Source organism: Pseudorca crassidens, chromosome 11, assembly GCF_039906515.1.
Source record: "Pseudorca crassidens isolate mPseCra1 chromosome 11, mPseCra1.hap1, whole genome shotgun sequence".
In the NCBI taxonomy this organism is placed as follows: Eukaryota; Metazoa; Chordata; class Mammalia; order Artiodactyla; family Delphinidae; genus Pseudorca; species Pseudorca crassidens.
In genome coordinates, this window is record NC_090306.1 from 44,541,411 (window position 1) to 44,556,914 (window position 15,504).

The 15,504-nt window shown below is 46.3% G+C and overlaps 1 protein-coding gene across 2 annotated transcripts; it reads right to left on the reverse strand.

The window, feature by feature from the left end:
- Window positions 1-213: 213 nt before the first annotated feature.
- Window positions 214-15,480, reverse strand: CSRNP2 (cysteine and serine rich nuclear protein 2). 2 transcript variants are annotated; one of them, XM_067696542.1, is made up of 6 exons: window positions 15,205-15,480; window positions 14,383-14,555; window positions 10,262-10,498; window positions 8,712-8,971; window positions 5,241-5,537; window positions 214-3,678 (listed from the first exon to the last, which is right to left on the reverse strand). In XM_067696542.1, exons 3-6 carry the CDS (start codon window positions 10,410-10,412, stop codon window positions 2,758-2,760), a joined length of 1,629 nt encoding a protein of 542 aa, XP_067552643.1. In that variant the 5' UTR covers window positions 10,413-10,498; window positions 14,383-14,555; window positions 15,205-15,480; the 3' UTR covers window positions 214-2,757. The 2 variants fall into 2 exon arrangements, with proteins under 2 accessions (XP_067552643.1, XP_067552642.1); XM_067696541.1 differs by lacking the exon at window positions 14,383-14,555.
- Between the last annotated feature and the right edge of the window lie 24 nt (window positions 15,481-15,504).

The following is a 15,504-nucleotide window of genomic DNA, read 5'->3' on the forward strand; positions in this document are numbered from 1 at the left end:
GCCTGCTTCAGCTGAAAAGGTATGTTAGGGCATATGATGCAAGTCAAGCTCTTGATGCTCCAAAGAATGTTCTATTTTTCCACCATAAAACATTCCTATTGTTAACATTAATCCTTAACTGACCTAATTGGTTTTATATACAATGCTAGAGAAGCATCTTTTCTCTAACAAGTAACTGACTTGTGGTCTGCCAAGATAAAGAATAACACACCATTCTTTTGGATATTTCTTTAATATTACATTTAAATATTCTCTTTAAATACAGCATTATCACAATGTAAAGGACCTAAAAGGCAAAAAAAAAAAAAAAATTTTTTTTTCAGAGAACCAGACAAGCTTTGGATTCACATTGAAATACTACCTGCGTACAGTATGTGAGAAAGGAAATTGGAAAATAATTAAGCGTTGTAATAATCATTTTTTTATCTAGGCCTAGACTAAGCAGGACTGAAGCTCTCTGCCTCTGTGATCAGAGGCCTAGCCTTTCTAGCAACCATGAACTATAATTCTGTCCAACTCAGGTAGCACCAGAAACGAGATGGATCAGGTTTGCAGAAGAGGCCCTTTGCTTGACAAGACAGTTAATGCTAAACGTTAATATTTAGCATTTAAAAGCTTGGGATAGGTGAGTCAGAATTGCAGAGTTAATGAAGGGATGGACTTATATTAAACTAGTTTTTCAGAAAAATCAAATTATCTTGGAGGTTGGCAATGAGTCTAGTTAGATGCAAATTCTTGGTTTGAACCCAAATGTGTGTCTTACTGAACAGGTGAAATCCACTCCCTAGCTTAGGCTGGAGCCTTCCTAAGGAGGGAATGTACAACGCTTACCTTCACCTTCCAACACAAACTTCTAGAAAGATTTTTCTCCAAATTCCCAATTAAACTTCAGTCTTATATCTGAGGGGACCAGTCTAAGGTGGCAGAGTGTAGCTCAGTTCGGGATAGCACCTAGATCTCAGGTACTTCAGACTCTCAACTCCATTTCGAGACTAGAGAATGGGGAGAGATAAGGGCCTATGACTTATTAACTCCCCTGCAAATGTAAAACCCAACAAAAACAGGAATGAACAGGAGAGGCAGAATGCGTTAAAAGATGTAACTGTGTTAAATACGAGGTCTTTCAGGCTCAGTTTAGGTTTGATAGGTGAAATGCTGCTGCGATGTATGTGAAGGTTGCTTTCAGACACCAGGGCCTTAAGATCCCACAAGAAAAGGCTTTATGAGCAAGAGAAGTAGGAACAGTTAGCTCCTCCAGCAAAAAAAAAAAAAAAGTTTTTTACTTTTTTTTTTTCTGGTTAATAAACCATAGCAGTAATGAAGCATGGTGTAAAGGATGCTAAAGAGTGTTCTGCTCCCTACTGCCTCCCTCTTCAAACAGAGGCCATAAAAAAGAGAATGAAATAAAACAGGCAAAGGTAACTTTGCTAGTAAGAAGAATTCAGTGGTGGTCAATGGAGGACATCCAGGAACGTAAGCAGGACATAAGAGAACAGGAACCGTATCCCCCCTAATTCAGGTACAAACTGAATGTGAGTCCCACTCTAGACCTCAAAGGTTACAGTCAGAACCTGACTTCTTCAGAACCTGGAAGTTGTATGTAGCATTTAAGAACTGGTTTGGCCTCCAATCTTTATATATCGAGATGGGAGGGATCCAATAAGCATTTGCAGTTATTGGGGGTGAACAGTATAAGAATACAGTATAAGAACTCTAACCCTGTATATCCAAGAGGGACCATGAGGGCAGATACAAAAAGGAAACAAAAACTAGTTGGTGAACTTGCCACATTCTACATTCCTTTAAAGCTCAAACTGGGGTAGGGGGGACAACCTGGGTGAAAAAGCAAGCATGGCAAAAAGTCATCTTTCTAGACAGCAGCCTGTTCCTGCTGCCTCCTTTGGGCACAGGTTAATGCTCTACATAGGCCTCCCGTGGGACGTGTGAGCCCCAGACTAAAGCTGCCCGACGGAGCTGGGGTTAGACGTACACAGAGGACTCAGGCTCTCGATGCCACATCCCCAGCCAACCTAGCTCTTTCCCTGCAAAGGAAAAAGGACAGAGGGGTAAAAAAAACAAGACCAGTTTAACTCTAGTACCTAAGAACATGTGAAAGAAACAATTCAAGTTAAGACCAGGAATCCCCAGTGTGGGGAACAGGTCAGAGAACACCAAACATGTCAAATATTAACTTATTTACCAAATAGGGGCCCAGGGAACGCAGGTTAAATTTATATAGATCCTGGATGTTTTGTACAGAAGCAGAGACCCTTTCACCCCCTCCTCTCTAGACTCAGCCAGCTGATTCCAACTGTATTATTATGATACACCAAAGTGGGATATCAGAGTAACCACTGAGGAAAATGAGCTTGTTCCCCGCCTGGAGCTCAGGAGAGGGAAGGGGCTCTGTCATGCTGTTCCAATTGTTGTGTTCTGGTCCCTACGTGAACAGCTGTTTGAATTACCCAGCTTCTCCTGTGAGATCGTAGTGCGGTTCCAACGGCCCAGAAAGCTCAGTATGCAGCCTCCTCTGCCCCAAGACTCTATCCCCAGATCGAGCTGAGGCTGGTCTCCTTGGTTCTGTTGGCCCTGTAAAAAATACTTGTACAGACAATCCTTTCCTACCCGTTCCCCAAAGACCCCAATAAAATAACATGGGAGCAGCAGCTGCTTCTACAGTTTTGTTTTTGAAATGGTGTTAGATAAAATAAGGGAATAAATAGAGAATGGGTAAGAGGCATAATCTCCATCCCTGTGTCACACTGCCAGAGGGAGCTCCAGGGAAGGCTCTTCAGGGGGCCGGTCCTCGTTCTGCCGTGCGGTCTCCACCACACAGCCCTCTTCGTTGTCCGTGCGCAAGGGGAGGTTTGAGGGGCACCAAGAGGGGCGGAAGTCTTCATCCTCAGGCTCCTCGGGGTTATGATCTTCGGGCACTAGAGCTTCTAGAGTGGATGTTTTCCCCACCTCTGACTTACAGAGGGCAGCCGGGTCTGTGGGGCCACAAGCCACCAGTGAGGTAACCGGGAGAGAGAAGACACTCAGATCCTTCTCCTTGGGGAACGAGGGCGGGACTTCTTCCGTACCAGGCTCTCCTTTCACCCCCAGGACTGGCCTCTGCTCCACCTGGTAGTAGACCAGGGGCCCACTGTTCAAGTAGGATGGGTTGTTCACGGCTGAGGCAGTTGGCTGGTCTGAGTTCTCGGCAAAACACAGCACGGAGGAGCCTGGGGGCAGCTGAGCCTGGATGAGGATGGGGGCTGTCAGGCCCGGGCACAGCTCTTCGGGAACAGCCAGGGGCTCCTCCAGGATGCACACGCCCAGGCTCTCCATGCTGGAGTCCAGGCTGGCACTGGAGCCGCTCGGGTCCTCCTCCGCCTGGAGCCGCTCCAGCTCCTCCGCACTCTGCAGGTGCAGCACCGCCGTCTCATTCTCAGCGATGAACTCCTGGAAGTCCTGTGTCTCTGAGCCCTGTGCTGCCGCCAGGCTGCAGCTGGCAGCGGGGGAGGGCTCCTCGTCTGGGGCTGGCAGGCGGCTCACCTGCCGCTTGCTCTCCAGCTCCAGCTTCATGATGGTGTGGAGGTAATGAGTTCGGACCCGGATTGGGTTGAATTCAATGCGCCCAGCCATGTTCCCACAGCCGTCCCGGGAGCAGCCACATGGAAAGGACATGCGATCCACCTGAGGAGGGGACAAGGAGGTTGAGGCCAGATGAGATACGAGATGTTAGCTGGCGAACACAGGGAGTCAGGGTTTGAGGTCCTCTTACAAGAGAAACAACCAATTCAAAACACAAGCTGCAGCGTGAGCTACCAGAGCACTAGATGGGAGTTATCAGACCACCTGCCTTTCCATTCTAGCACAGCCACTAATTAGTAGTGTGACCTCAAGAAAGTCATTTCTCTCTCTAGGGCTTTGTTTCCTCTTCTAAATAAAAAGAAGACAAAGATCACGTGAAGGGGCCCTTCCAGTCAAAAGGCCAGGGATACCTCTCTGAAAGCTGACAGTTCACAGAGAAAAGAAATGGGTATGCCTCAGAGACTTTTCCAGAACCTACCTACTTTATTAGGAAAACAAAAGGCCAGGGCCCAAGCCTACTGTGTTCTTTGATGACAGGGACGGGAAAGGAGGTAGAAGATCTCGCTAGTCCAAAGCAATACATAATGGGGAAACTAGGCAAAGGTGCCTTTGCCAAGGTGCTATACTGAAGGTTTGAACAAAATAATGACCAGCTTTTCACTACCTGCTTCATTTTCCCTTGATGGTTGGCCAGCTTGGTTTGGAAGTAGTTATCAAGATAATTAACTTCTACACCAGGGATATCTGGAAAGGAGATGCTTTCTACCTCCTTATCTCCCTTTTGAATCCCCCAAATGAAAACACCCCATACGTATCAAAAATAAAATTAAAAATGTGAGAAGACAAATAAGTCTTCTGTACAAATACAGTGTCTTCCTATGAAATCAGCTTCTAGAACTCTCCCTTCCAGTTCTTAGGAACAATCCATTTCTTAGGACTGTCCTCAGGTCTGTGTGTAACAGAGTGATTCATTACAGGACTCAGTCTGAAAAGCATTATCTGGTCGGACCTGCTATAGCTATCTGATACCAACCTGAAAATAAGAAAGAAAAGGTTAAGATAACTCCAACCACAAGGACTCAGCACCACAGCCTCAGTATACAGGTTCCAGATAAATGTCATTCTTTGGGATGGTACTGCCATTTTCAGTTGAGATGTGTCTTCCAAACTGTCCCTTGTCAGAAGGCCCTCTGGGGGATGACGCTTTCTATCTCTTAGGACACTATGGATTTAAGCCCAAATCTGATCCTGAATTAGATTCTGAGGACTATTCTGATTTTTACAAAATTGGAGTAGAGGTACTGTGAATAAGTGTTTGTAGGATAAAATCTAAAGGCCTACCTCAGTTCTCTGCTTCCACTTACCTCAAGGAATCAGTCCACATTCAAGGACAGCTATTAAATATTAAACTCACTAACCCCCGTTCCTCCATGTGCCAGCAACTGCTGCTTATCACCTCTGAAGTGAGATACACAGAAAAAAAAAGATCATTGCTATCTCCACAGCCTAAGAATCCCGTCATACTTGTTTTCTTTGTTGGTGGAGGAGGGCTGTAGAACTGAAGTGTTCACCTGTGCATGGGCATCTCCCACATTCACTGGCACCCACACTAGACACCCCTGACTCTAGGGTGGATATACTATCACAGCAAAATGTGGACCGACCTGGCATTTAATCCCAGCCTGGCTACAGGCACACGCTTCCGGGTCACAATACAGTCGACAGTCACAACCACACTCTTCCCGTGACAGTCGGATGGCTCGAAGTTCTTGCTTCTCTTCAGCATCGATGCGGTGGACCCCAGAAGCCCTCAGCAGGGCCCGTCGCCGTTTGGTGGGCAGAGGCTGCAGGAAGAAGTAATCATCCACCTCCACGTTTTCCACGTCAATATCTTCATCTGAAACATCATCCAATGTCAGGCAGTCGGCCTCCACCGACTCCACTGTCCCGTTCTTGGTCAGCTGCCAAGAGACAGAGCACTATCAGCAGGAGCCTTCCCACCGGGTGCACCTAGGGCAGCTTGGGCCAAGGGAACTTTCTGCCGTGACGGAGATATCCGTGCCGCCCATCCCGACGCACGTGTGGCTACCGAGCACTATAAATGGGGCTAGTGCAACTGAGAAACTGAACTTTTACCTTTATTTAATTTTAATTACGTATAAACAGCCACTAGTATGGCTGGTGGCTACCGTACAGGATAGAGTCGGTGAAGAGAACAGTTCTAGAGCAGGAAGACAGGAAGCCTGTGCAGCTCTAACACCAGCCCGTCAACACAAGGGACATCACCTTTCTGGATCAACGCTTCGTAAAACCTCTGTCTCACCTTCCCTCCCAGAAGATGATCTTTTCCCACAAATATACCCTCCATTCCCAGGCTTGTGTCCCTTAGCTTCGGCTAACCTGCCTTCTCATACACGGAAGAAGAGAAGGTATTTCAATGGCTGTATGTTCCTTGGATGTAAACAACCTTGCAAAACACCCTTCAGTTTGCACCCTAAAGGACCCCAAACCACACTGTGGGAAGAAGAGTACATTAAAGTATAGCACAAGACTACCTACCAGTCTTTGTCAATGAACCTGAATCCCCACAGTGTGAATAATTATCTGTGCATACACAGAAGAGCTTCATTTTATGTGGAGGAGAAAAAAAATGAGGAAGTTATTAATGGCTGTCAAGAAAGCCCTCACTTCCAAGCCACGCCTAGAAGAAATATATTCTTTCTCCTTTCTTTTTTTTTGGCCGTGCCGCGTGGCTTGTGGGATCTTAGTTCCCCAACCAGGGACTGAACCTGGGCCCTTGGCAGTCAAAGCACCAAGTCCTAACCACCAGGGAATTCCCTCTTTCTCCTTCCTAATCCTTTTTTATTTGGTTTCAAAAAAAGTCTGTGTGTGAGGCAGGGTGGCATACATGATACTGAGTGTACTCTCTGCAGGCAGAAATCTGGGTTCTCTGGATAAGAAGGACAGAGAGCCAGGAAAGGGGATCTTAGTGGAAGGACAGGCTGAAGACAATCTGTGGCTGAATGAGTTTTGAAAACTCACTAGAGAATTCAGGTAAAGAAAACGAGGCCTCACAATCCCCAGGGCTCTGGAAGGTACTAGCAGGATAAAAGCCAAGCTTTTGGCAGGTTTGGCTTTTTCACCAGCCAGCCAAAAAAGTGCTGGTAAAGGAACAACTCCTGGGAGAGACGTGATGCAAGAGACCTGGCTAGTAAGGCATACACCTGTTTTGTTTGTTTGTTTGTTTGGGGGGAGATGATAAGAGAAATGAGAGAAATAAAGTGGTGCTTCTGGGGATCCCCTAGACTATTATTTCTGTCCCAGGCAGGCCAACTACGAGGGGCCTTTCCACAGACTTTAGCATTGCTCCTGCCTGTTTCACCAGGGTTGGCCTCCTCCGAAGCACCCTCCCTCCTTGCTATCCTCTCAAAGAGATGAGACATGCAATAGAAAGAAACCCATGTAGATATGAGAATTTAATATATTCTAACAGAGGTGGCATTTCAAATCAGTAAGGAAAAGACTCTTCTAGTCATTAAACGGTATTGGGACAACTGTATATTCTTTTGAAAAAAAAGTAAGTTAGATTCCCAATTCATACTATTCATAATAATGAATTCCATATGGATAAAAGGCCAAAAAAAGTAATAAAATATTAGAAAAATGATAGGTACTAATACTGATGCAAAGCAGCAGCAGCTTTTTTTTGGAGGGGGTGGAAGTCCAAAGGGAAAACAAATATTAGATGGCATATGGGAGAGGCAAAATGTATATTTTTTGAGACCAACTGCCTCCCCTATAGAGTGCTAAGGAAGGAAAAATTTCTGAGAAAAGAGTAAAGTGGAGCAAAGTAAGGGTGTTCTCTCGACATAGAAGATGTATTAGATGCCACCATTGTGCTGCTCACTAAATCTGCTTAATAAGTAGCAGTCCTGTTTCTCAGTCTCAAGTTTGCCTGGCTTTGTCCCTAGACCTCCTACAAGGGAGGACACAGAACAGGGTGTCTGCTTTGACATGTCATCCCTCTACCAGATTTAGGGGAGATGTTTCTTCTTAGGGAATAGGAAGAAAACCTTCATTACAAATGATAACAAGAGTGTTTATCTGCCCACCTGTTGCTATAGCAGCAGGAAGGTGATAGGGTCAGTGACGGAATTCCTCAGACAGAAGAAAGGGAAGCCTGAATGTCCTTCTAGTTAGAAAAACAGGTGTTAAGTCTTTAGGCGTAGACTTCGGGCAGCAGACATAGAGCTCTCAAAGGGAGAGAGCAGCGAGATCTGGTTCACATACATCCTCTGCCACCAGTTCTCCAACCCTACCACATTCTGGTGTGTCTCATTAGGATTTCACCCACAACCCTGGAAATAATGCAGCCACCTGTTTTAATGTGGGTCCGCATACTTTGAGCCCAGAAGAACTTGGCCAGGCCTGAAGCAGTGTTCTCCAAATTTGGAACTAGGAACTCTGGGGGCAATTTTTGCAGACTGGTGGCAACTATGGCTGTGGAGTGCCAAGCAGTGCCGAGAGCAAACGTGTAGCTATAAAGAGCCATCTGAGATGGGTCTTCCAGCCCTGTTCTCCTCCTAAACTTGAAGAGCTGGTGCGGCATCAGACTGCAGGCCCAGTACTAAACAGATCGAAATAACTATTTGGTAATGCTATTGTTTATACCCGAAAAACTATCATCTAGCAATGGGAGTTACAGAATCAGCAGGATCCTTTCAGAGGATGTAAAAGACCCCAAACCTGTTCTGTGCATCAGGCCAATGGACAATCATCTGACGAGAAACTGAAACACTGCTTCCTCAGGGTCCAGGGGTGGCAGACTTGAATACCTTCAGGTATTCACACCTTAAACTTTAAAAACACTTGCAGAGCAGGTGAGAATAGAGAATTCTAGGGAAGCCATTTTGCTATCTCTGCTAGACTCCCTACCAGAGACAAAAAGAATGGCATCTCAGACTGAGATTTGAATCCAAATCTGAGATTTCTCACTAGAAAGATACGGAATCTCTATGTACCAAAGGCAACAGTCCAAAACCGAAACAAAACAAAAATACCACATGATAGACCTAGACGGTTTCCTGCTTTATCTTGGCACATGGGAAGTACCAGACCCTAGACCCCTTAGGCACCTTCATCTTCTTGGCGTGGAGCTTCTCCTCCTTCAGGTGTTCACGGAGAATCTCCCGATGGTTCACCTCCTGCTCCTGAGCAAACTCACAGAGCGTGTAGCTGCGTACAGAGTTATGGCGCTGGGCCATGCCCAGAGAGCTGCCGCCCTGGCTGGGCACGCTGGTGAAACCCTGGCGCCGGGCAAAGTAGTACACAGTCACCTGGTCAAAGCGCACATTCTTCCTCCGCAGCTGCTTCTGCCGCTTCAGGATGGATGTGGCTGAGAAGGGAGCACAGAAAGAAAACTTTTAACCCAGAGATGGCCTGTTTGGGGACCTCATTCTTTCTCATTCATCTAGGCTCTCAACTCTTCTCCAAAAGTGCTCCCTGTAGGAGCACTTTTAGAAGGTCTAGAGACCTTCCTAATTTTCAAATCTGAAAAGCACAGTGGGAAGGGACCTTGACCATCTGCTGGTCCATACCACTGCCTCCAGACTGACTTCACCCAAACAGATGATCACAAAATCTATTTTTAGACATCAGCTGGGAAGAGAATCTCTAGGTAATCTTTTCAGGATGTAACAATCTACATAGCTTCACTGTCCAATACAGCAGCTACTAGCCACATGTGGGCAATTTAAATTAATTAAAGTGAAATAAACCTTAAAATTTAGCTCCTCCGTTACACTAATCACAACTCAAGTGCTCAATGGCCACATGTGGCTAATGGCTGTCATACTGGACAGTGCAGATATAGAACATTTCTATAACAGAACATTCTTTTGGATGGTGTTTTGTTGTTGTTTTGGCCGCACCACATGGCTTGCGGGATCTCAGTTCCCTGACCAGGGACTGAACCCGGGCCACAGCAGTGAAAATGCCGAATCCTAACCACTAGACGACCAGGCAACACCTCCTGGATAGTGTTGCTCTATAGCAGGAGATGGCAAACTTCTTCTGTAAAGGTCCAGGTAGTAAATATTTTAGGCTTTGCAAGCCATGAGGCCTCTGTTGCCAACTACCACTCAATTCTGCCACTGTAGCATGAAAAGCCATCGTAGACACTGGGTGTGGCTGTGTTCCAATAAAACTTTATTTACAAAAACAGGCAGTGAGCCAGATTTAGCCCACAGACAACCCCCGATCTACAGAATCCGAAGTTCTTTCCAAGAAACTAATTGAACCATAAGAATTAAGAAGTGTGGAGATGCCCCAGTTGTCCAGGCAGTAAGCATTTATGTCCTGCTAGAGCTACAATTTTGTGGAACTCTATAGGACTCTAGTGGGGAAGCGTAGACTCCTAGACAACTCCTTCTTCAGTTTAATCCAACCCATTCTGGGGACTCACAAAGCACAGCACAAGTAAAATCAGCTAGAATAATTCACATTTAATATAAGTCTATGATATTAGAGCAATGAGGTCCTCCAAAGAGCAAGGCTGAGCTACGTGTGGGAGAGATTACGAATAAGGGCAAATCCCCAAGCTGGACAAAGGGTGTCTCAAAGAGCTGCAATGGGCTCCAGTGCTTGGGGTACATGGAGGTAGGCAGGGAGGGAGCAGCTCACTCACGTGTGAAGCTGGCAGTTGTGGGAGGATTGAGGCTGTCGCAGCTGTCAGCGCTGTCACTGCTGGAGATCTCATCATCGGAGTTGGAAACTGATGAACCCACATCCACATCATCAAACTTCCTCTTGAGACCCGAGCCCGTGAATGCATCCATTGGTTTCAAAGGGGTTTCCTTGGGGAACCCACCACGTTGGCCCCAAAGCCCCTGCTCACCACCCGTCAGCCAGGTGCATTAGGATTCTGCCCAGGGGAAAAGAGGAATCAGCACTCCTGTCCTAAGACAGACCCCTCCCAAGTCTATACACACGGCTCTCCAACTGAAGAAAGCACCCGAGCTAGCACTGATGTCTGCTCTCTAGAAACAACGTCATCTCTCTCCAGCCAGCACTCTCCTACTTTTGTCTCTCCCCAGCCCTCCAGTCTCAGTCACTCTTAGGATAATGAGATGACTAGCGGCAGCACCTTCCCAGTGGAGTGAAGGCCTTTGCTTCCAAGCCGGCTGGCCTCTAGGCTTCATTAGCCCTGGGGTAACAGTAGCTGCTCTTCTGCTCACCCAGGAGAGCTCTCCACGGGGTCAGCAGGAGGGACTGGGGATCAAAGGCAGAATTAGGCTGTGCCTAAACCTAGACTAGATCCAATTATTATTCCTAGTGGAAATATAGCCTGGCATTTCCTAAAGCGTATCCATTAAATAAACTAGTTCCATAGATATTAATAGCTTTTACATGGAAATGGAACCGCTGTGTCAAAATACTTTAGAAAACTGCTTATGGAAGACCTTTTAGAGGCTTTTAATATGCTAATGAACCTGGTGAAGGGTGGGAGGAAACAGAATGCAGCGTTTTGCACCCATGATTAAGGAACCCTTTGTTTCTAGAGCATCTTGGTGGGGGGCAAATGATCCTGGGAACACACTTCGGGAAATACTGCTCTAGGCTTTCAATTTCAAAGTACATTGGCAGTCAGGGAAATGCTTTACCCAGATCTTCACAAATGTAAAGTGTCTCACCAGCCTCCTAAAAAGGTCAAATTGGGTTCTAAAGAATGGACTGAAGATTAGAATCTGCACTGGCTTCAAAACCCAGACTCTTTCCCAATCGCCTACTGCTCCATAAAATAGGGCTCAGCTGACCTACCATCATCCTCTGTGCAAGGAAGACGTAGCTTTACAATCTTTGCCCTCTAATAAAGAAACCAGCAAGGGCACAACAAACAGCAGAAGGAGTGACAATTTATTCTGGTTACATTGACATGGCAGGCAGTGTTTTCAACATGCTGCCACACAACCAAGGAATCTGGGATATTCCATTTCCCAGGTACAAATCTTTCTCCTCCATCTTTGGACTTAAACTCCCAAGGATATGAATCTGCTCAGCAGAAACGCTGTCAAAGCTGCAGCCACAAGTGATCTGAAACCTCCCTGCTTTTGCTTCAGTAATGCCAGAATCTCCCCAGACTATGATCTCACTAGTTGCTAATTATGCAGCAGGAATAACAACACTGCCCAGAAAGCCAGGGCTGCATTACTGCAGAGCAGCTACCCAGAATATACTGTGGTGTCAAGAGATGCCTGCTACAGAGCTGTTTTTCTGGACTGTCTCTTGGAAGCAATTTGCCTGCTCTTGGGTCAGCTCTACACAGTCAACCAGACCTAATAAGTACTTTAGGAACTTCCTAATTTATCTAGCCAAATCTCATCAAAATTCCGCATTCAAGTCACAAGATGCACCTAAGAAACCTGTCATCATAGGTCTCAGAAAAGCACATTCCTGAAATAAACTGGCCAGAAAGAAAATAATCAAGCACTAGATAAGAATTGTAATTAAATTTAAAAATGAAACCAAAGTATCAATTTTGTTCTTCAGGTTACTGATCTTACCATCAGAGGTCACATTCCTAGGACATGGGTAAGAATGGAGACAGCCAAGGACTTTTATGGGTTAAGATTTCAGCTGGGCTTAAAGATACCTATTAACTAACAAATTTCTCATTCCATTCTATTACTGGGGGAGGGGAGACCTTTGCTATAGAGTACATATGTGGGTGGAATAAAAAAAATAAAAGAATGTTGACCACTGAATTTAATATTTCCTCCCCACTTAAAAATCTTATCGACCACATGAAAAAGCAGACTGAGCTCAAAATCCTTCTCAGAAAGGACGTAAGTCTGGCTTCAGTTTTAACTAAGATCCAGTTAGTGTTGCTACTAGGAAGTGCCTTTTTCCTCAGCCTGGAAGCACTCGGGGATTAACAACTGGAAGCAAATGTGCACCCTGTCCTTTGTTCAGGTGTCCCTTTGCTTCTGGTAGTGTGGTTGCCTTTGAGTATTTCCTGCGGGAGGCTGGGTCTGGTCCAAGATCATCTTTTACTATGAGGATTCTCCACTGTCTTAACCCAGGTACCCTCAGGGTATCCCTTCTCTTCAGGTCACTTTTTGTGCACTCTCTTGCAGCCAGGATTGCAGGCTGCTTGTTCTATTCTCTTTCTCTCTTTTTTCTACGTCTTCCTCACTTCCACTTCTGGAGTAAAGGTTTCTGGGCAATGACAAGAGGCAGGTAAGAAAGTAGAAAAAAGATGTGAAACCTAGAAAAAAAGTATTTTCCTTAAAATGTCTGAACGGCTATATATGTAAATAATGTCCATATTGACTGAGCTCTCTTTACCCTATCCAGGATGTTAGCATCATTTTTTCTGCCATTAACCCATTCTTAAAAAAAAAAAAAAAAAATCCGACGATTCTGTCCTGACAACCAATATAAGTTTAAATTTCAACCCAGCTCTCCTCATCCAACTCTCTGGTGTGAACTTGACTTGTTAGATAAAGATGTCCACTGGGCACCAAGAAACCTCCCATCCACTTCCACTGTGGCCTGAAGAAATCTTTCTCTGAAATAGCAACAACAAGAATGGGTTCCACTTTCCAGTTCATCAATTCAACTTCCTTTCAAACCACAATTAGAAGTCAGTCATTCCCACTTCTCTCAACTATTTATTCATTGGCAGAGGATCAGTGCTTATGTTCGAGAAAAACACTTCTAAGTTATACTCCAAGCACTTAAACCCATACAGAAATAAACACGATGAGACTGGAAATGCAGGTCATAACTGACAGTTAACTGTCAAAATGACGAACTCAAACAACAAATGCTTTTGGAGAAAATAATGCAAACCTCTATAAAAGCTTTTATGCCAGTAAAATGAAAGGTCAACTGACCCTTTCTAGCTACATGTCTTTCTGTCTTTTCTCAAGTGTTTCTACTAGTTGAACATTTCCCAAAGGTACATGAAATAATTTAGATCCATAGTATATAGAAGTTTTTAGGCTAGCACCAAATAAAATAGATCTATATCATATCTGTACTTTAGTATTAGACTTAAGCCTTTTCAGGCCTATGTGGATTCCTATAACCACCCCCAAAAACAAAAGCCCAAATACGTGAGACTAGCAGAAAAGGAACTGCCCCTCCCCCCAATTTTGTGGATGCAGAATGTATTGACAAAGTTTAGGTAATGAAAGCCTCTCTCATAAATGAGTCCAAAATAAGACAAGGTACATCTCACAGGGGAAGGCCTCTCTACTCAAGTGAAACCCAACCTGCTAAAGGTCAAGGGCCAAAAATCTCTAGTAAGATCGTCAGTGCTACCAGCTGTAGGGTTAGAGGAAGGCAGGCTTGCTGCTAAGTGTCAGGATCAACCTAAATAAGATGACAGGTCCTGTTTCTCCTTTTACAAAACACTGTGAGTTGCTTCTCATATACTATGAATTTCGTGGATCCATGTGTCCGTGTGATTACCAGGATCGTGAACTTACAAAGTGCTCAAGTGAAAACATCTTGTTTAAACTAGGTATTTCAGGGAAGCCCCCCTCCATCCGTCACTCCCTGGTTTTTATCCCTTCACTGACACAAGGTTAGAATTTGGCTTTCCATGTTTAACCTCCCATCGTATGAAGGACATGAGATCTTTGTGGTAGAAATGGAACATGATGCTGCAGGAGCCATTAACTCTCAAGGATATCCAGTCATTTATAAATCTGGCACACACCAACATCCTCCTGGCTTTGGACATTTGCAAAATGGAAAGTCAGTAAAGAAAAGGAAAATCTGAATCAACTATGGATTTACCTTGAACTGAAAACTGCAGAACAAGGGGACACTGTGTCTCTTAGGGATAACTTCTAACGTTTCATACTGAAGAACGGTTTGTGTGTCACACTGCCACTCTAAACCCCTTTAAAAGGATGAATCAAGAACATGGCACTAAAAGGAATGGATGGCAGTCAGCTGCGTGTTTGGGCCTGTGAAAAAAGATCAAGCTAGCAACCAGGGAAAGTGATGCTTTCGTTTTCCCACACAACGCCAGAAAAAATGGGAGACATCAGGAACCTGGGTTGAAAGGACATGTCAAGTCACCAGTTCCCCTTAACGGACACCCCCGCTGAACCCTTCAGCTCCGGGGCACCTTTCCTGATTCCTGCTAACCTTCCCGCTCATTCCAATCGTCTGCAGCTCCTACCCGGTTTCCCATCCCTTCCTGCCTGCTACTCACAAATTCCCAACCACTCCTCCCACATTTTCCTCTATTTCCCCCCTCCCCTTCCTTCACTTCCCTCCATCGTACATCATCTCCACTCCATTCCGAACTCAACCCGCATCCGAATTCCTGCCGGCTTCTAAGCCCGCCCGTCGGTCTCACTCAAGCTGCCCCCGCAGTCCGGGCCCGCGTCCTCCGTGCCCCTCGCTCCCACGCCTCTCCCGACTCCTTCCCTTCCCAGCGGCGCCCTAGCTCCCCGCCCCCCGCGCCGACCGCTCCCGTTCGTGGCTCCCTCATTTCTGACCCCTCCATCCCCGCGGCTCTGGGTTGACCACTCCTCCACAGCTGCCGGGAGGCCGATCCCGAGAAAGGACAAGGCGGCACCCTCCGCCCCGCACCCCCAGGCCCATTACCGGCTCCGCCGCAGCTGCCTCCTCCTGTGATGGTCTCTGCCGCCCCCGCTGCCGCCGCCGTCGCCGCCCTAGCCCGAGTGGGAAGGAGGGAGGAGAGAGCGAGTCCCGGGGCCGCGGAGACGGTCTGGGAGTTCCCAAGGCGGCAGGGCGGGGAGAGACGGTGGGTGGGCAGGTCGGCCGGCAGGCGGCGGAGGGCGGGCGGCGCCGGCAACTCGGGCGCCCCCGGCAGCAGCCGCCCAGAACCGCCCCGGCTCCGGCTAACAATAGGCTTTGGCCGCAGCGCTCAGGGTCTTATAGGCG